At 42.9% G+C, this 22,109-nt stretch overlaps 1 protein-coding gene across 2 annotated transcripts in view; it reads left to right on the forward strand.

Moving 5' to 3' along the window:
• Window positions 1-22,109, forward strand: part of PLBD1 (phospholipase B domain containing 1) — a 45,307-nt gene that overhangs the window by 22,625 nt on the left and 573 nt on the right. For both annotated transcript variants that reach the window (XM_036497322.2, XM_058655763.1), the window contains exons 3-10: window positions 1,717-1,800; window positions 3,588-3,726; window positions 7,181-7,321; window positions 7,707-7,851; window positions 18,470-18,670; window positions 18,776-18,916; window positions 20,226-20,411; window positions 21,052-21,158. In XM_036497322.2, the coding sequence (XP_036353215.2) occupies window positions 1,717-1,800; window positions 3,588-3,726; window positions 7,181-7,321; window positions 7,707-7,851; window positions 18,470-18,670; window positions 18,776-18,916; window positions 20,226-20,411; window positions 21,052-21,158 (1,144 nt within the window). The remainder of the gene's footprint in view (window positions 1-1,716; window positions 1,801-3,587; window positions 3,727-7,180; window positions 7,322-7,706; window positions 7,852-18,469; window positions 18,671-18,775; window positions 18,917-20,225; window positions 20,412-21,051; window positions 21,159-22,109) is intronic.

A 22,109-nucleotide genomic window follows, 5' to 3' on the forward strand; every position in this document is an offset into this window, starting at 1 on the left:
CATTTGAAGGGGGCTGGATCAGAAGTAGAGCTGTGAGGACTCAAACTGTACCTATGTGGGATGCTGGCACTGCAGAAGGTAGATTAATCCACTCTACCACATAGCATGGGAAATGTTAATGAATGGTTAAAGCTATCTAAGATATGCTTCATATTTGGAGAAAGAAATAAAATTTGTTTTAATGGACATTCTTAGAAAAAACATTCTATAATCCATAAACCAGCAGACAAATAAGGGATGACAAGTTTCATATCAGCAAAGGAAACATAAAAGGGAGCAAAGGAAAAATAAATGGGAAATATAGAAATAAATCCAAGAATTTTAAAATCACAACAAATATAAATGGATCATTTTCCTGAATCAGAAAATGTTTACAGCATATGAAATGCTTTCTTTAATGTTTATTTGTCTGAAGGCAGTTACAGAGGGGAAAAGAAAGAGAATCTTTCATGTACTGTTTCAGTTCCCAAATCGCCACAACAGCCAGGGTTGAGCCAGGCCCAACCAGTAGCCTTATCCTAGCCTCCCATGTGGATACAAAGACACAAGAACTGCTCATCTCCTCCTCTACTTTCCAAGGCACATAAACCTGGAACTGCAATGGAGGTAGAGCAGCTGGAATTAAAATCTGCACCCATATGGAATACCTGTATGGCTGGCAGCACCTTAACCCGTTAAACCACAATGCCAGCTCCATTAAATACTTTTTCAAAAGTAAATTTTAAAAATCCTAAATATGTAATCATTCCATGAAGAATGGCAATTAAATGAAGAGACTATTTAAAGCCAAATCAACTTTTTGAAAATTAGGTCTAATAAGACAGCAAGTGTTAGTGGAATTATGGAGGAAGAAGAAGTCTAACATGAACTGAGTAGGAATGTAAATTAACAAAATCACTATGTAAAACAATTCAGTAGTATCGTAATTTGTAGTTATGGGGTCGCAAGATATCTCAACAGACTAACCATCCGCCAGCAGCATACATCTCATATGGGTGTTGGTTCTAGTCCCAACCGCACCACTTCCAATTCAGCTCCCTTCTTCATGACTGAAAGCAATAGCGGATGTTTCAAATTCTTGAGCCCCTGCACCCAAATGGGAGACCCAGAAAAAGCTCCTGTCCTCGGATATGCTCAGGCCATTGTGGCCATTTGGGGAGTGAACCAGCAAATGGAAAACGCTGCTTTGCCCTTCTGTCTGTAAATCAGCCTTTCAAATTTAAAAAAAAAAAAAAATCTTTTAATAGAGAAAGCTTGTAACAGGGGACTTTCTTTTTTTTTTTTTTTTTTTTAGATTTACTTATTTTTATTACAAAGTCAGATGTACAGAGAGGAGGAGAGACAGAAAGGAAGATCTTCCATCCAATGATTCACTCCCCAAGTGAGGGCAACGGCTGGTGCTGTGCCGATCCTATGCCGGGAACCAGGAGCCTCTTCTGGGTCTCCCACACGGTGCAGGGTCCCAAGGCTTTGGGCCATCCTCAACTGCTTTCCCAGGCCACAAGCAGGGAGCTGGATGGGAAGTGGAGCTCCTGGGATTAGAACCGGCGCCCACATGGGATCCCCGTGCATTCAAGGTGAGGACTTTAGCTGCTAGGCCACAGCGCCGCCGGGCCCAGGGGACTTTCTAGTTAGCAGAAAGGTGGGCTAATTTACTCTGCTGGGAAAATCCAAGAATCGAAACAGAGATGTAATCATTTCCATCTGTCTTTTCAGGCACATGTCTGATCATTATACAAACCTCTACCCGCAGCTGATCGAGAAGCAGTTCGTCCTGAATAAAGTGAAGGATTTCATGGAGTATGTATAAACACATTCCTTATTTTTTTATGTTTCAGAGTGTGAGAGAGATCACACTGGAGCTAAGTGTACCATTTAAGGAGGAGTCTTTATTGGCCGAGCTTGGTGACAGCAGTTCCCACAACACTGCAGGATCCACTGTTCCAAGCTGCCGAAGTCAGAGGGTTTTAAGCTCTCGACCTCCAGATTGAGAGCCATGCAGTACAAAGTTTCCATGTGCAGAAAGCAGGAAGACAGATATCAAAGCCCAAAGATTTGCTGTAGTTAATTAACCTAACCTACAACAGGAGGCCCCAGGGGCCAAGGTCAGGGAGATTGGGGGAGTGATTTCCTCGCTGTCAATTGTTATGAATGGTGCGGAAGGAGCCTACAAAGCTGGTTTTGCACCTTCAATTAGCTTGAATGGAGAGAGGAGGTAGGAAGGACAGGGTCCAGAAACTTCATTTCCAGGCTGTCTGCTGTCAACCTGTCAAGCGGATGCTAGCTATCAACCACTGCACCCCATTACAGGGGAATGTGACTGTGATTTGAAACAATTTTCTTCTTGCCAATTTCCTTTTCTAAATTCTTAATAGGGTTCTAGAGTTATTCTTGTAGTAGGGTATGATATTTGTTGATAATAGCATGAAAATTGGTGTCTAATTTGAATTTCTTCAAAGTTGAAGTTGAATGTAGCTTTATCAGGTGTTACCATAGTTACAGGAAGACACCATGGGTGTGAAGCAGGCAGAGTTGGAACCCTGGATGCATCCATAGCAAGGGCCTCTATGCTTCTTGCAGGACTCCTCTTCTCTGGCCTCTTTAGGGTATTTTGTTTATATAGACTTGCTGATTAGTCCTAACCAGGCTGTTAGCTACTATTTTCAGTTGTAGTTCTACACACCCTCCTAGAATATCTCCATTTTAATGGTTTTCTTAAGGCTAAAATTCAAAAAGAAAACAAGCAAACAAAAAGACTAAGATTCAAAACTTGTAAACATTTTTGGGATGACAGGAGATTCAGTTAGGGACAGGAAGGTTTTTAGGGTCTCCAGATCACACGTTCACCACCCTCTTTGTGAAATGCCGCAAGTGCTAAAATTAGCTAGAAATCACTGGACAAGATCCTGTGACACAAGGAGATTGCGCCCTTTTAAGACCACTTCAGGGAGAGCCAGACTAAATCAGAAATCACTTTCAGAATACAAAGTTATAGTGACTCATCACATATCAAATGCGGAGTACCCAAAGAAGACTGAATGGAGAGACAATAAAAACAGAGGCTCATTTTCTAAACATTCCAGGACAGAGAGATTGAGGATGTAAGAACTGAAAGAGAATGTACCATGTGAATGAGAAAAGATGTGCAGGTGAAATATAATCATATATAAACCACTTTGTCCTTGCGAATTATGCTTCCTATTGTTTATCATTGCAACTTCCTACATACACATATATTACATACAAGTGTTTCATCTTTATTGACTCGATGAGACCTGATTTGACATAAAACCAGTCCATTTGTCCCTGACTTTCAGTATTACAGGAAGATAAATGTCACACTTATATTGTGTTTGTAAATGGAGTACAGATGAAGCGCTAAAAGAATGTTCTAGTCCTTGGGAGAAGGTAGAAGCCGTTTAAGATTTGTCTTCAACTCCTTTGGCAGGAATTTTACAATATGGAGTTGATGCCAGTGTTTCTAGCGTCTGAGCATATAATCTTTTTTTTCTTGAGCATATAATCTTTAAAACTCTAGTTTGATTTGACTCTGTGTGAGCAACTGCTAAGACCGATTTCTCTCCCAGGAAGCAAGATCAGTGGGCCCGGGAAAATGCCAAACAATACAAAGAAGACCCGTTTTGGAGACACACAGGCTATATTTTGGCACAGTTGGATGGGCTGTATGCAGGAGCCGTTCAGAGAGCCACGTTAGACGAGACAAAGGTAAGATTTGTAAGAAGCTCAGAATGTCTATGGAATAACAATAGTCTTAAAAATTGCCTTTAATATTCCAATTTAGAAATGGGCTCACATATATTAAAGAAGTCTTTGGAAGTTGATGGAAAAGGCATTATTATAAAAAAATGCATTTTCCTTTCAAGGGAATAAGTAAAACTTTCAAAACATAAGTCATAAAAGAATATACACAATATGATTCTATGTGAAAGAAACTGAAACAGAAAGGTTTTTTAAAATTTTCATCTATACTGATATAACAATCCCAAAGTACTCCTTTTTTGTTTTGTTTTGTTTTGTTTTGAAGATATATTTACTGCCTTATGTGATAGCTCAGTAGCTAAACCCTGGCCTTGAATGCATGGGGATCCCATATGGGTGCCAGTTATGTCCTGGCTGCTCTACTTCTCTTCCAGCTCTCTGTTTGAGTCCTGGGAAAGAAGCGGAGGAGGGCCCAAAGCCTTAGGACCCTGCACTCATGTGGAACCTGGAAGACACTTCTGGCTCCTGGCTTCAGATCGGCGCAGCTCCAGCCATTGCGGCCACTTGGGGAGTGGACCAGCAGATGGAAGAACTTTTTCTCTGTATCTCCTTCTCTGCATAGCTCTTTCTAATAAAAAAACTTAAAGATTTGTTTAATTTTTTGAAAGAGACAAAGAGATGAGAGAGATCTTCTAGTCACTATTCTACTCTCCAAATGGCTGCAGTGGCTGGAGCTGAGCTAAACAGAGCCAGGAGTCTGGAGTTCCATTCTGATCTCTCCATTTGGTTGTAGGGGCTCAAGGGCTTGAGCCATCTTTCACTTCCTTCCCGGGAGCATTAGCTGAACCAGAAATAGAACAGCCAGGACCCAAACCAGAGCTCATATGGGATGACTGCATTGCAAGCAGTGGCTTAACACACTATGCCACAGTATTGGCCTGCCCCAGGAAGAGTTTTTAAAATGCACTATTTGGGGCTGGTGCTGTGGCATTGCGGTATAAGCCTCAGCATAGTATCCTGTATGGGCCCCAGTTCAAGCCCTTGTGGCTCCACTTCTGATCTAGCTACTGCTGATAGCCTGGGAGGGCAGCAAAGGATGGCCCAGATTTATTGAAAGAGTAGAGACAGAAACTTTTCCTGGCAAGGAGAGGAAACAAACTTCCCCTTTAATCTCTCATAAGTATGGTATCATTCTTAATGTTTTTAAAGATTTATGTTTTATTGCAAAGTCAGATATATATAGAGAGGAGGGGAGACAGAGACAAATATCTTCCGTCTGCTGATTCACTCCCCAAGTAACTGCAATGGCAGGTGCTGCGCCAATCCAGAGCCAGGAGCTCTTCTGGGTCTCCCACTCAGGTACAGGGTCCCAAAGGTGTTAGGCCATCCTTGACTGCTTTCCAAGGCCACAAGCAGGGAGCTGGATGGGAGGTGAGGCTGCCGGGATTAGAACCAGTGCCCATATAGGATTCTGGCCCATTCAAGGTGAGCACTTTAGCTGCTAGGCCACGGCGCTGGGCCCCCATTCTTAATTTTTAACATTAGAAGGTCAGTTACAAGCAAAAAAAAAAAAAAAAAAAAAAAAAGCCACTGAGAGACATTTAGCTGCTTGGCTGAATGATTACCAATCCCTGATATTTAAGATATTCCTAAAGAATCAACAGGAAAAAGAATGACCTCGAAAACCATAATGCAAGTATGTGAGTATGCTTACAGAAACCACACCCTATGGTTTTTCAAGGTATACTCAGCCTTAACTGATAGCAGAAGAGATATAAATAAGTACTACTGTAGGATACTATTTTTCACCTGTCAGATTACAATAAACCTTTAGGGGCTAGCATGGTGACATAACAGGCTAATCCGCCGCCTGCAATGCTGACGTACCATATGGGCACTGCTTTATGTCCCAGCTGCTCCACTTTCAATCCAGCCCCCTGCTAATGTGCCTGGGAAACCAGCAGAGGCTGGCCCAACTGGTTGGATCACTGAATCCATGTGGAAGACCTGGAAGAAGTTTCTGGCTTCCAGCTTCAGATGGCCCAGCTCTGGTCATTGTGACCATTGGGAGGGGGGTGAACCAAAGTGTGGAAGAAATAAATCTTTAATATTTTGTTGTGTCTGGAGGGGTGAAATTGAAATGATTCTATGAGGACAGGACAACTGACAGTATTTGTTAAAATGGAAATCACTGCTGGGGTTGGGGGCTTGAGTTCTGATTCATCAGGTTGAGCTGCACTGATGATGCCAGCATCCCTTATCAGAACATCAGCTTCGAGTCCTGTCTGTCCTACTTCCAGCCCTGCTCCGTACTTGTGCACCTGGGAGAACAGCAGATTGGGACCCAAATACTGAGCCCCTGTTCCCACAGGGAAGATTCCAGCCTCCCAGCCTTGTCTGGCCCAACACTGGCTGTGCAAGCATTTGAGGAGTGAACCAGCAGTAGACAGCTTCTCTGTGTGTGTCTCCTCTGTCATTCTGCCTTTCAAATAAATAATTAAATCTTGAAAATGGGACCTGACCATAGGAAGGGTAGGATGGGGAGGAGACATTCCACTAAAGACCTTATCAGAAGTTTTAAATCTTCAGTAATGAATGATACTTAATTCAAAATCAAAGAATATATGAATAAATTCATGGATTGAGCTTCTTGATTTGGTTTTAGTTGTGTGTGTTTGTCTCCCCACCACCTATGCCTAATGCCCAGCCCCATTCTCCTGGAGCACTGTCCAATTAGTACAAGGTCCATGTTCAAGTGTGAGTCGAAAATTGCTTCAGTGTTGGTGCTGTCCAGTCACCCTACATTGAGCACACGATTAAAATCAAAACTGTCGTAGTGGGATGTTTTGCTATAAAACAGCGGTTATCATTTAGGGATGAATTCCTCCCCCACCCCCCAAGAACATTTGGCAGTGTCTGAAGGGGACATTTCTGACTGTCAGAATAGGGAAGTGTTACTAGTTTTGGGTGGACATAGAACCCAGGGATGCTGCCAGATACCTCACAATATATAGGCCCCTAACAGACAGGCTTATCCAGCTATAGGTAACAATAGTGCCAAGGTTGAGAAACCCTTCTGTAGAGGAATATAAACAGAAAGTTCTGTTTTTTCCCGTAGGGCATCATTCCCAAGTCTATGGGTAGAAAAAACATGCAGGAGTGGGCAGGGTTGTGCCACAGGTTAAGGTACCACTTCGGGTGCCCACTTCCCATATCCACGGAGCCTGCGTTCTGCCTCTGCTCCTCCAGCTTCCTGCTAATGTGCACTGTGAGGGGTAGCAAGTGGTGGCCCGTGTGCCTGCCGCCCTTGTGGGAGTCCTGTTTGCTTCTTGTTTCAGCCCAGCCAAATCCTGGATGTTGCAGGATTTGGGGAGTGGAATCTCCTTTTGTTGCTCTTCCTTTAAAATCAATCAATCAATCTTTAAAAAAAAAAAATTAAGTGCCACCTTTGTCTGTGCAGCCCATGTCCATGTTCCAGATTCAGTTTCTGAATGCTGTGGGGGATCTGTTGGATCTGATTCCCTTGCTTTCTCCTACAAAAAGCACCAGCCTGAAGTTTTACAAGAGATGGGACATGGGACACTGCTCTGCTCTCATCAAGGTAAGAACCAGCCTGTTTTCCTCTCCTGGGCCACATGTAATTTTTCTGGTTGTCATACCATAATGGCAATACCTCATCATGCCTGGCTGTCTGTCAGCTCCTGAGTTCCATGGTTAAAAGAACCGGAAGAGGTTTCCCAGGAGGAATCTGAAGTACACGATGGGACTCCTGTTTCTGCAGCCATGCATCCCATTCTGAGCACACCTGCCACTTCCAACCTTCCAGTCCTCCATTTCGGATGTTAGGACAGTCTGTCGGCACTGAAGATTAACGTTGCACTTCTTGGCTGTGTTTTCTACTTCCCTGAACTGGCACCATCCCTTTATACTTCCTATGCTTGATGATGTCGGCAGTTCAATATACATCACTGGGATTCTGGTTACAGGTTCTTCCTGGATTCGAGAACATCATTTTTGCCCACTCAAGCTGGTACACATATGCGGCCATGCTCAGGATATACAAACACTGGGACTTCAACATTGCAGATAAAGAGACCAGCAGCGCTCGCCTCTCTTTCAGCAGTTACCCAGGTAAATACATTTAGAGGGACACCTTGATTCTCTATTACTCCGAGGTAAAACCTTGATGATTTGAAGTTAGCTGGAATGGGAAAAGACATGTTTAGTCACAACTATATGCTTGCAAAAAAAATCTCATTTTTGGAGCACTTTTATGGAGAAATAAATACGCGACAGAATAACAAACTAGTTTCACAAAATTACCTAGTAAATTCACTTCGTCATGTGGCAACTATAAGGTACAAATTAATACATATTATACATTTTTGTTAATTTTTGTTAATACATGAAATACACGAGGCAGCTAACAGCTGTATGGGGAGGGCATTCAGCAGTTTTCGAGGTTATTGTCCAAGATCACTGGGCCTGTGGCCTTGGCTTCTGTTGGGTTCAGTGGCAATGTCAGAGTGCATATGAAGAAGAACCAGACAGAGAACAGGTAACTCCAAACTGAGGCTTTTAAAACACTCACGGTTATTCGAGAGGTCAGCCTTCTGAGGGCATGCCATTGGGAACTCCCACAAGCCCCACAAACCCCACCAGCTAAAAGTTCCACCTTTCCCAATGGCACTACTTGGAGGACCAAGACATTGATATGTAGACTCTTGGAAACCATTCATCATCCAGATGTTTTCCTCCCACTGTTCTCACTGATAAATCACTATCCCCACATAAGTACGTGACTTTTACAACATACTTTTGTTTTCATATATTTTATTATTTTTTTTTGAAAGTCAGAGAGACAGAGATAGGCTAATATCCATTTTTTAAGAAGGCAATGTGTGAAACATGACCACTAAAGTGACACAACACTATGTGTCCTCCTGTTCCAGCCAGAACCCTTAATGGATCGTTATTGAATAGGGATTACCAGAAGGGCACCCCATAAACTGTACTCCAGGCACAGCAGTAATCCTTTCAAGTCACCAGCATTGCAAAAGCACCTGCTGCCTCAGTACCCTCAGAATTACTGACATCAGTCTCCTGTGTTTCCCAGAACCTGGGCCATTCCCTAAAACAGACTTGATTGACGGGAGGGAGGGAGGGGCGGGCAGTGGAGAAATGTTATCTTCCTTGCTGTTATCAGTTATATAAAACAGGTTCTAAAGACTTTCCAAGTCGCCTTCCTTAGAGTGGCCACAGCTTTAGGGAAATACCTATCTAATAATGTGGTTCAAAAGTGTATTTTGGAGTAGGCAGAGATTAAAATGCCCCCTGGGACAACCACATCACGTATCAGAGTGCCTGGATTTGGTCCAGCTCCATTCCAGGTTTCGTTGTTTTGCTATTGCTTACCCTGGGAGGCAGCTCTCCAGCAGTGGGTCTCTGCCACCCACATGAGTGAGCTGGATTGAGTTGGTCGGCCCTGGCTTCAGCCTGTTCCAGACATGGCTCCCGCCTGGCTGTTGCAGGCATTTGAAAGAGTGAAGCAGCAGATGGAAATCTAACAGCTACAACATAGAAATGTTTTATAATTTTATCTATATATAATTATTACTTTAGAAATCATTACTACAAATTTTAAATTTATACTTACCACTTTAAAAATTTATATTACTTTATTAATCACAACATACTTTATAAATTATATTAATTTATAAAATATATGTTACTTTATAAATATATAAATTTATACATTACTTTATAAATAAGTAGCTTATTTATTATAGATTCCTTGGGATTTTCTATGTATGCAATCAATTTCAAAATTTTTAAAATTTCTTCCATCTTTAATTTGTGTGTGTGTGTGTGTGTGTGTGTGTGATTGCATTAGTTAAGAAAACCTCCAAGATAATGTAGACTACATATAGTGAGCATGTAAACCTTTGCCTAATTCTTGATTGTAAGAGAAGAATTTTGTCTTTCACCACTAAGTATATTATTACCTATAGGTTTTCTAGAAGTCTGTTTAAAAGCATATATTTGCTGATTTATTTGAAAGGTAGAGTTTCAAAGAGAGAGAGCGCAGGAGCGAGAGAGATATTCACTCCCCAAATGTCTGAAATAGTGAGGGCTAAGCCAGGCCAAAGCCAGGAACTTCTCCCATGTCTTCTCTGTGGCTGCAGGAGTACAAAAACTTGGGCCATCTTCCAGTGCTTTCCCAGGTGTTAGTAATAAGCTGGGTTGCAAGTGGAGCAGCTGACACTTGGAACTGGCCCTCACATACATGCCAGTGTTGTAGGTGAACTTTACCCACTATGCTATAACACTGGCCTTTGATGCTTCATTAAGAATTTGGTCTATAGCTCTCATGATGATTTTCATATCATGATAGCTTATTTTTATATACTAATTTGGAATTACTTTTTCATACTAAGTTTTCTGACAGAGTTGTATAAAAAAAAGAAGGATTTTGCATCTTTGTCCTTTTTGATTAAGTTTGAGTATTTTCTCTGACTTTTGATGGGAATTTATGTCCACTTACACTTAATGTAAATTTTGTATATTTGGATTTGAATCTGCCATTTTGTGATTTATTTTATCTCTATTTTCCTTTTTTCTCTTGTCCTGTCATTTGTACTAAGCATTTTAACAATCCAGGTGGCGTTCTAGCCCTGTATCTTTGTATCATTTTTTGCTTTAGGGATTGCAATAAGAATTCTTATCTGATTTCAGTTTAAGGAAAGCTGTATTTATGTCTGCTAAAAATATAGGAATCTTTCAGTGATAATTTAGTGCTCCATCCTTTGTGGTATTGCTATCATATAGGTTGAAATCTATATATATATATTGTAATTCCACAATTATTGTGTTGCAATTTTATTTATTTATTTATTTTTACTGCAACAGCTGCCTTATTTGCCTTGCAACACACCACTGTTTCAGAAGATGACATTTTATTATTTTTTTAAAGATTTATTTATTTTTATTGCAAAGTAAGATATATAGAGAGGAAGAGAGACAAAGAGGAAGATCTGCTGTCTGATGGTTCACTTCCCAAGCAGCAGCAACAGCTGGAGCTGAGCCAATCCGAAGCTAGGAGCCCGGAGCTTCTTCCGGTTTTCCCACGCAGATGCAGAGTCCCAAGGTTTTGGGCTGTCCTCAGCTGCTTTCCCAGGCCACAAGCACGGAGCTGGATGGGAAGCAGGGAGTAGAAATGGCACCCACAAAGGATCCTGACACACTCAAGGCAAGGATTTTAGCTGCTAGGCTATCGTGCCGGGCCCAACATTTTATTTTTAAAGAGAGAGCTTTGCTTTCTGTAAATCATTAGCAAACTTGGAAATACAGGGACTCTTACATTTCACATATCGCTTACACACTAGACAGGAAGCCGTGTGTGTGTATAATAACCAGTTTTGCTAAGGAAGTCCAGTATCAAGCATAGCCTGTTGCTGAAGACGGACACACTGGCAGTATTGCACATGTTTCTTCTGCCTCTGTGGTGCGTTGTTCTGCAGCAGCCCCACCAGATCTCAGGAGTTTAGTTTAATCTGATTGTAATCTTCAGTCTAACCCTGAAAAGCCCATCTGAAGGCCCCTTGGGGTGGCCCAGCTATGCAGAGCAACAGCAGGGCGAGGTGATGCTGTTGAGCCTATAATGGAAGAAGCAAGCAGGAAGCAGAGAGCATGCAGGTGGCTGCCCTTTGCTCTCTGCCCTGCTTGGTAGTTAGCAGTGTGTCCCTAATTTATTTAAATATTTTTTGTTTGTTCAAGAAATTAAGAAACTCTTGTCCATCTTAACATACAAAAATATGTGAAGTAAGCTGCTAGTCTTCTAGATTTGTCTTTAGTCTTTCTAACTCTTGCTTTCTTTGTATTTTTTCGACATTGGATCCATTGAGCTTATAGGATCTATATGTAAATTAATGTTTTTTCATCCATTGTATGGATTGTCAGCAGTGTTAATTTAATTTGCTCTCCTTTCCTTTTAGGATTCTAATTACCTGGCAGTTGTTAAATATCTTTCTCATGTGTCTTTGTGGTTTGTTCAGTCTTCTTTTCTAATACTTGAATTAGATTATTTTTATTTTTTATCTTTAAATTTACTGATTCTTCTGCCATCTCAAATTTTTTGGTGAACACTGTAGTGAATTTTTCATTTCAGTTATTGTACTTTTCAGATCTAGAACTTTCATTTTAGTTTCCATTTCTCTGTTAAGCCTTCCCTATGGTAACTCTTAATACCTTATTTTCCTTTTTTAAACTCTTTTAAGGTTCTTGTCAGATAAATCAAGCATTTAAGGCTATTTGGTAAAATTCTAGTGACTTTTAAAAAGTATGGATCATGTTTTCATGTTTCTTTTAATTTTTGTATATCATTTGGACATTAAAAATAGTAATGCTGAGATTTTTAAAAAAGATTTATTTATTTTCATTTGAAAGGCAGGTTTATAGGAAGAAGGAGAGACAAAAAGACTTCGTCCATTGATTCATTTCTCAGATGGCCACAATGGCTAGAACTGACCCAGTCTGAATTCAGGAGCTCCAGAAGTGGTCCCTGAATTTGTATGGTGTAACTGGCAGCCAAGGATATTGACAGAGTTTATATTCATAGTTCAGAGCTAGCCCTGTGATTTCCTTGCTTTGAGAGTCTCCCGTGAATTTCTAATGGCTCTGCTAGCTCTGAAGTTTTCCCCTCTGACAGCCCAGGCATTCTGAGAAGTGTAGAAAGGAATACTCTCAGGCAAAACTATTGCAGACACACATCTCAGCAGGAACAAGTCTGTTGCAAAGGAACAGATGCTGTTCTTGATGCTGTTTTTAACCCAAGGTTTCTTTGTCATCTTCCACACTGATACATACTCAGTAGTCAGCAAGTAAACTGAACCGAGAGTTGGAATCTCTGTTCTGTAATCTTTTGCCTCCAAATTTTTCATCTTATATTCCCAACTCTTGCACTATGTCGGATTTTGACATTTGCCATTTCAAGCCACATGGCTAGTACAATGTATTAGTTTGCTAAAACTGCTGTAATAAAGTCCCATAGTCTGGGTAGATTGAACAATGTACATTTATTTGCTCATGGTTTTGGAGGCTTTACATAAACTTCCAAGAGCAAGGTGTTGCTGGGTTTGGTTTCTCTGAAAGTGTTTTTCTTACTGGCTTATGGATGATCACCTTCTCACTGTGTGCCAGGCTTTTCAGTGTGTGTATGTCCCTGGCAACTCCCTGTGTTCTTACTAGGATACCAGCCTTTATAGAGGTCGGACTTGGTCTTACCCATCTTATCTGTTCAGTTAAAACACCTCTCTGAAGGCCCCGTCAGCTAATGCAGTCATGTTCTAAGTATGGTATCACAATTTGTAATGAGAATTTGGAGGGAACACTGTTTAGGCCCTAACAGGGGCAGGCAGCACACTGGAGCTACAGAAGCTTAAACTCATTCTTAGCCAATGCTGTACCAGTATTCAGTTTCTCTCTGCCTTTGGTCACTTTTCTAGAACCATTCATTAGTTTTAAATAATTTATGCCCTTATTATAATAGCTATTCGTGAGAGATACTGACCATAAATACATATTACTCAAGTGTTTGTCACACTAACCAGCAGCTGCACCAGAGCTCCTGTAAGAAGGCTTCACTATTGCGGGTTAGGGGACCCAGCACAATGGCTCAGTGGCTGAATCCTAACCTTGCAAGTGCTGGGATCCCATATGGGCACCGGCTCATGTCCTGGCTGCACCACTTCCCATCCAGCTCCCTGCTTGTGACCTGAGAAAGCAGTAGAGGATGGCCCAAGACCTTGGGACCCTGCACCCATGCCGGAGAACCAGAGGAAGCTCCTGGTTCCTGGCTTTGAAACAGTTCAGCTCTGGCCGTTGAAGCCACTTGGGGAGTGAACCAGTGGACAGAAGATCTTTCTATGTCTTCTTCTCTCTGTAAATCACTTTACTAATAAATATAAATCTTAAAAAAATTTTAAAGGCTTCACTGATCTTCAGTGTGAGGAAGCTGTTCTTCCTTTATGCTTGCCAGGTATGCCTTGTGCATAATTCACTCAGAGCCTTTGTCCCACAGTTCTGTCTGTATCCAGGGCTAGCACTCTTAAACACCGATGCAGTTGAATGACTATGTATAGAAGGAAAGAAAGGAAGGTGATAAGGAGACAGATAATGGTGATTCATTCTGATGGGAACACGTGGGAACCGGAAGGGATAAAGAGGAAAAAAACGGGAGGATTGACGGTGGGGAACCCCTGAGGGGCCACAGGCCCTGCAGGTCATGTAAGGTCTGTGATATTTGACCTGGCCCTGCCAAGGCAACCAGAGGCAGTTAATCCAAAGCAGGCTGATTTGTGAATTGATAAGTTGGGATGGCTTGAAAGTGATGCCCTTGGCAGAAAAGTTTCCCACTTCCTGCAAGAGATCTTAGTTCCTATTATAAGCTGTGGATCTCTGTTCCTACTACCTTCCCTTTCACACTTTTGCTTTGAAAATAGGATGTTTGTTCAGAGACTGTTAGGAAGGCATTGCAGAAGCAGACCTGTGTGTTCAGTACAGGGTTTGTATCCTGGAACTAACTCGTATTCATATGCTGATAATGACAGGAACAAAACCTGGCTAGTTTTATGGAACTTAGGCAGCAGTCAAGTTTTAAATCTTTCTCAAAACTTGTGTTCCACTTGAAAAAAAAAATCAGAAAAATCCTAATATTTCTTTGAACCGTACTGTGTACCTGGCTATGTGACTGACACAATGCATTTGGTCTGTATTGTTTTATGTTTACCTAACAGGGAAGGTCGTTCCTCTGCATTTTTCAAATAATAGAGGGAAGGTGTTTATCTTTCACATGAGATGAAAATAATAATTATTTAAACATTTCAAAAGAAACCATTTCAGAGAAGTAGTTCACACAAAACAGCTGCTCAATAGTATGTTCAAATGCAATATATCTGATAAGATTCTTTCCCCCAAAACTGTTTGCACTGTTAAATGTTAAGATGAAAAAAAGCCCTGGATTATTAGGGCTTCTTGCATGCTGGGTGGGTGTGGGGACAAAAGCTAGAAGCCACTCCAAGTGCTTTTCATTGAGGATTGCGGTGATGATGATGAGGGTCCTGAGGGAACAGAGGCTTCCCAGTCAAGGCCTGGGAGCAGGCCGCGCCGTGTGCTCCTGCCTTGTGCTGCCTCGTCTGCCCCACCCCTGTACACAAACCTCCTACAGGAAAATGTTCCCGTGGAGCTGGCCAAAAATGCGGAGTCCCGAAGTGTGATCCACAGGCTGGGGCAGTCGTGACAAATAGTTCGGGTGAGTCTAGAACACTGGGTCCATGGCCTGTCGTCAGAGTCCGGGTTGCAGGCATCAGGTCAGCCTTTCCTTATTTGAAGTACACGCACTTGCAAGTTAACTGCATCCCAGGATAGATGAGGAGACTTAAAGTCCCATGAAAACTTTGGACATGTCTTCCTAATCCAGGGTCTGAATATCTCCCCAGACTATGATATGATGACCTATGTGACAATAAGGATATAAACATTTTTACTGTACTGTAATTACTTTTAGTAGTTCAGTGTTACCAGTTTGACCATAAGAGCTTTTGGTAATAAAGCTGAAATATTTACAAGTAATCCATAAGTTAGGCCTTATCAATATTCAAGACCTTTGTTTTCAAGAGCCAACGGAAGGAAAGAAGTAATAGAACTACGGCATAGATTCCAATGCAGGGACAGATTTTTGTAGCACTTTATGCATCCTTTTATCTCCCCCCTGTGCACCGTTCCAGCCTCTGGTGTCTTCTGCCAGGCTGCAGGAGTCTTGAACACCTGTCATTGCTTCATTCAGGAGGCTTCCGCCCTTTACTTTATTTCTGGCAATCCAACCTTACTTCCTGTGCTTTTCTTGATTAACTGGTCATAAGGTGGTTCCCCCCAACTCCACCCTGTCTAAGTATGCAACTCCCCATGACTCACTCTTTTTAATTGTTTCTAATGTATTTGTTCCATTGTGTGTGTGAAGTGTTGCGCCATGTGTGTGACCACATGCGGGCTCCCATTACACTGGTCAGGCATATGTTCAGTGTTAGCTTTATTCCTGAGAGTGCTGTTTATGAGCTTCCAAGAGCTTACAAAACTACCCTGAGCTCTTTGTGAAGATGAAAGGATAGCATCCGTCCTAACGCAAGGCATCTGGTACGTGGTGAACGCAGGGTCGGTGTTAGGCATCCCGTCTTCTCTCTCTCCTTTGGATTTCACATTTATTAAGCACCTGTGATGCACCTGGCTAGCCAGCAAGACAGGAGCAGTATCTTACCTGACATGGAGGAGATAAAAAAATAAATAAACAATAAACTCTAAATTAGGTCGAATTATTATTGAAGATCAATTTCATTTGGACTTGGATGATAAGAACAGAATGTTGGTTAAATAGGAACCCATATTTATGTTTCCTCTATGAAACCTTCAGAGACGTTGTAAAGTCTCAGATGTTAGACCATGTCAGATAGCTGACTTGACAGCAAGGCCTGGATAGAGTGGCCACAGCCCTTCGATACTGGCATTCCTACTGCAGGAACAGGCAGAGTCAACTACTCCTTCAATTCAAGACTAATCACTAGAAGGAGAAACAGTGCTCAGTGAGGGTCTTGGCGGGCAGGCAGGATAGCACAGACTTGGCTCTTGGAGAAGGCGGCAGGGCTGTGGAGTCTCACGCCCCGAGGCAGTGGCTGGCCGGAAGTGAGAAAGAAAAGTATTTTCCCATGGCAGATAGCACCACAAAATATTTTCTCACTGTACGGGCTCTGGTGGAAGCTTGGGGTGAACAGAAGGGAGCAGCGAGCAGCCTGAGAAAGCTCCAGGGCCGCTGTCAATACCTGGAACAAAGATGGATTGACTGGCAGATGGGGGTTTAAGTATCAAACAGCTTAGGGCAGGTCAGTGCTTTCCCCATGCCTGAGAAATGACCCTGTCACAACACATTATCTTGTTTTGCTCTTTTTACTTGTCTATGAAAAAAAAAAAAAAAGCAGTTCTCAAATATGGCAAACGTAAGAAAAACTGTGGAAAAGAGGTGGAGGTTTGGGGTGGTCTCAGTGTCTTCTGCTTGGGCAGATACTGTAGACCGAGTAATTGATGAGCAATAGCAATTCATTTCTATTCTGGAAGGTCAAGGTCACAAGACTGGGTGCCAGGCGGAGGCCCATTCCTCACACACAGTGCCTCTGCTGTGGCTGCCTGTGGCACAAGGGGCAGGTTCGTCTCTGCAAGTGACATGCGGGGGGCAGGGGCTGGTCCCCGTGGGCCTTGCTGTCTCCCTGGACCTCTGCTCTGACACTGCCTTAGTACTGACCGCCTGTCCACTACTTGCTAGGTACTTAGGGCAGTGCTCTGTCACCAGTTTGTATCCCATCCCTTCTACACTCACCTGTGTGTACACAGAACAGGTCTCTAGAAAAGACTTGAGGCTTAACTGATTTCCTCTTTTGTGCCCAACATGTATGAGAGGCTGACGCTGTGGCGTAGACCGTAAACCCACCACCTGCTATGTGGGTCGGGTCCTGGCTGCTTCACTTTAAACCCAGCTCCCTGCTAATGGCCTGGGAAAAGCAGTAGAAGATGGTCCAAGTATTTGGACTCCTGCAACCCTTGTATGAGGTTCAAATGAAGCTCCTGGCTTTGAGCTGGCCCAGTGCTGGCCATCTGGGGAGCAGGCCAGTGGTGGAAGACCCTCTCTCTGCATCATCCCCTGTCTGTGACTTTCAAAATAAATAAATAAATCTTACATATATACACTGGCCAGGAATGGCAATGTCCTAGCTTCAAAACAGTATTCACTTTTATGAACGTTGATTTTTTGTTTTGAGATTTGTTAATGTATTTGAAAGAAGGTGGGTGGCTGGAAGGAGAGAAAGAGAGAATCATACTCACTTCCAAATAGCTAGGGCTGCCAGGCCAGGCTGCAGGCAGGAGCCAGGAGCTGCACGCAGGTCTCCCGTGTGTGTGGCAGGGGCCCAAGCGCTGGAGCCAGTAGAAGGGAGCTGGATTGGAAGTCGAGCAGCTGGGCATGAACTGATACTCATGTAGGATGCTGGCACCACAGGTGGCCACGTCACTCACTGTGCCGGGACCACAGCCCTTGTGTTTTAACGTTCTCTCCATGCGTCCTCCCTGTCTGCCCCCCAACTCCCCACTAATATTCCTTTAACAAAATCTTAACAAGTGGAATTCCCTGTGTTCCATTTTGGAAACCTGGAATATGCCTGTCACTTACTATAAAATCAACAGCTTCCAGTGGAGAATCCAAGGGTGGTGGTCCACTGTCCCCTTCCTAAGTGGCAGTTGGAAAATTACTACAGAGGTGAGCAAAACCTAGGAGACGATACTGCAAATCAAGGAAAATGATATCCAGGGAACAGGTGCTTAGCTTAGCAGCTAAGACGCCTTGGTTCCAAGCTGGAGTGCTGGGTTTGAGTGTTGGCTCCGTTCACAGTTTATTGCTTATGTCTACCCAGGAGGCAGCTGTGGATAGTTCAAGTAATTAATTGGGTTCCTGCCATGAGGCCTGGATTTCCTAGCTCTAGGCTTGGCCCCCATTCATTTCTGGATGTCTTGGGGGAGTGAACAAGCAGATGAAGTTCTTTCTGCCTGTCAACCAAGCGATGGAAAAACAGAACTCTTTGCCAACTGCCTTATGTGTGAGAGGCTCTGCATCCCGGGCACGCATGTACTACTGTGTGGGTTTGTTTCCCCGTAGGGTTTCTGGAGTCTCTGGATGACTTCTACATCCTCAGTAGTGGGCTGATATTGCTGCAGACCACCAACAATGTGTATAATCATACTCTGAGAAAGCAGGTGACGCCCGAAAGTCTCCTGGCCTGGCAAAGAGTCCGCGTGGCCAACATGATGGCAGACAATGGCAACAGGTGGGCAGAGGTCTTTTCAAAATACAACTCTGGTAAGTGGCCCTGCAGAGTATTTTTTTAAGGCATAAACGTGTGTTCAGGGTTGTTAGCCAGTCAAGCCGTCCTCAGCTTTCTCTTCATGTCTCCTGCCACTCTAGGTACCTATAATAATCAGTACATGGTCCTAGACCTGAAGAGGGTGAAGCTGAACTACAGCCTTGACAAAGGCACTCTGTACATTGTGGAGCAGATTCCTACATATGTAGAATATTCTGAACAAACGGATATTCTACGGAAAGGTATCTTGATGACCCAAGTCTGGAAGTCAGATGAGTATATGCGCACACACGTGCATGGCAGAATATATGATGTGTGGTTGTACGAAGGGAGACTGTATGATGGGAGAAGGTGAAACACTGGCTTTCACGGGCAAAGGAGGACCAGGTTGAGCACCTGTGAATCTATACCTTAACCAGTAGCATGCCTGGATGGGGGAGAGGGGACAAGGGCTGGCTCCAAGTCCTTTGGACTCTTGTTGGTAACAGATGGACTTGAGTCCTTTGTGATTTTGCTCCCAGAACCCACGAAACTACTGTAAGACCACCTGTTGTTAAGTTTTATGATTGTTTCCCTTATAAAGATGAAGAAACTGAGGTACAGAGAAGTTTAGTAGCCTTTCCAAGGTGATATACCGCATAGTGGCCGCAACAGGCTTCAAATGCAGGCACTCCGAACTCCTGAGACTCTTTGATGTGGTCTAACAACAAACCTGATTTTGCCCTATAATTTCCACACTATCCTTACTTCCGTTCCTCCTTGGTGGGCTGTGTCCCAGCATGGGATTAATGGCGTGTCTCTTGTGTTTTCTTAATAAGTTCGCCTCTATCCTGCCCATGGCAGCAAAAAAGAAAAAGAAAAAAAGCAGAGATGAGCCGGGGACTATGGCGAGGCTGTCGCCGTGTGACTGTCCCATTGGCCGTCACCCAGGCCGAAATACGGCTTGTGTTTGGGCTGCTGTTTGGTGCTGAGGGGCTAATGTACTCAGTAGCCTTAGCACACCAGGAAGATGTGAATAATGCAATCTTCATCACCAGACCTTACATGACAGACCTGCCTTCCCACTCCCTGCAGAAAATGAAGTGCACTACCTAGTACCTAGTGTTCAGGACTGATGCTGGAATTTCGGGTTTCTGACTCCCAGTGCTGTCTTCCTCCACTATCTAAAGATTAGCACTTTGAATCTTTTCTTTTAGGGCCATGTTGTGAACCATCCTGTGTCATTTCAGTAGCCAAACCACTTTGCATTATGCTTCATTTCACTGTATAAACAATGCTGTTTTTCTGGTACATAATGTAAGAATTTGGGGGTAAAGACATAAATTCTAATGCTCTTTCCTCCCCAAATGAAATCATCTAAGGGCTTAAGAAATTCCAGAAATCCAAAAGGATGTTTCGCTAGCTTACTTCACATTTACAGTGTTATTTTCTATACAGTATTACTTTGAAATCACTAACCTGTGCCAATTTTCAGAACAAAGTATCATTAACTTACCCTCTTGTTCCCTCTCTTCTCTCTCTACCCTTTCCCTTCTGCTCATTCCTAATCAGGATATTGGCCCTCCTACAATATTCCTTTTCATGAAAAGGTCTACAACTTGAGTGGCTACCCACTGTATGTTAAGAGGCTGGGCCTGGACTTCTCCTATGATTTATGTCCACGAGCCAAAATCTTCCGCCGAGACCAAGGGAGAGTGAAGGATATGACATCCATGAAATACATCATGCGATACAACAGTACGTAGCCCATTTCTGAAGACTCGTTCTTCAAAACTCCTTTTCTTCCCCATGGATAAAGAATCCATGAAGTTCATCATCAGAAGGAATTTTATAAGAAGTTATTTGAGTTGAGTATTTGGGAATCAACACTCTACATAAATTGAACAACTAGAGTTTTGACAGAGAAACGACTACAGGTCTTTTAATTGGAAAACTGATATGTAAAATGAAAAACAAAACAAAAACCCCAGAACTATGCAGGGTTTCTTTTTCCCTCCCACACAGGTGTCATGGACAAAGACAACTAATAGCAAAAATATTCATGCTTTATTTTTGATGAACATCATCAGTGTCAAGTTGACATCTCTTTTATTGGAAACAGCATCAATGTCAAATTGACCTTTCTTTTATTGGGAAAACAGAATATTTATCTACTGGTCTCCTGCGTCCATCTGTGCCTCACTGTGTGAGGTTCTTGAGGCAGGCTGGATGTGCGAATGAGCCAAGGAAGATGTCTGTATGTGGCAGTGGGTGGGCCTGGAGCTTGCACGGGTGCTCTCTGATTGCCTAGTCTTTAACAGGTCCCAAATCGTTACTGTGGCTAACCTGCTCACAGAATAGCCAGGACTCAAGTTCTTCCCATCACTCCACTTCCTAGATTATGAATCGGATCCTTACAGTCGGGGTGATCCCTGCCGTACCATATGCTGCCGCTTGGACCTCACCAAGACTAACCCAGTTCCCTTTGGTTGCTATGACACAAAGGTAACTTCCACCAGCATGCAGGCTGCAACAAAGCTGCAGAGATTTTATTTATTTATTTATTTACCATATTGAAATTGTTAAGTGCTGTGATGTAATATGACCAGTACCAAACAGGGCCACGGGTGAGCAGGGCCACGGGTGAAGCAGCCTCGTGTGAGCAGGTAAGAACCAACTGTTGGAGTCAGTCATCTACAGTGGGACCACCGACACCTTGGCAATCAGTAAACACTATAAATCGGGGCCTTTCCCCACCCCCAGCCTCTGCTGGGTGCTAAGCATTTACCCGCACACCAGGGGTACGGGAAGTCCAAGGGCAGACTTAGCTACTTGGTGGTCAGGTGTCTCCATTTGCACCACCTATCCTAAATGCTGAAAGAAATCTTTAAGGTGTGAATTGTTCCTATGCTTGGGGCAGAAAATCATAGAAATGCCAATACCAGCTACGCCTTACTGTCACTGGGATAACTAAATGGGACGTGCTGTAGAATCCAGCACCCAGTTTAAGCACAACATGCTTTCTAGCTGTTTGATAACCAAGCTTTACCCTTTGTGATTGTCAGCATGTCACGTAATGCAAAGAAATACAGCTGTGAGCTGAAGCGATGGTCTGCTGTGTTTTAATGGTATTTGCAAACATTGAGCAAAGTAGGTGAAAAGTGGGACTTCAAAAAGTTCATGGAAATTAGGATGAAAAGGTGGCTTATTGGGGGACTAGACAGAAATAAAATCTGTATGTTCCTTCGCAATACCTGTTTTCCATTAATGTTTGGAAGACCTCTCCCTGACAATCCAAAGAAAATCATTTCTCCTGTTTTGCCTAGGAAGCTGAGCTTCCATTCACCAAACATTACCTTTTGCAGACAAGGCCTGCCTTGGTATTTTTGTCAAGTTTCTGGAGGATATACTTTAAAAATATACTTTTTCTCTTTACATTCATTTTGAATACAGGGC

The sequence above is a fragment of the Ochotona princeps genome, chromosome 27, assembly GCF_030435755.1.
Source record: "Ochotona princeps isolate mOchPri1 chromosome 27, mOchPri1.hap1, whole genome shotgun sequence".
Classification (NCBI taxonomy): Eukaryota; Metazoa; Chordata; class Mammalia; order Lagomorpha; family Ochotonidae; genus Ochotona; species Ochotona princeps.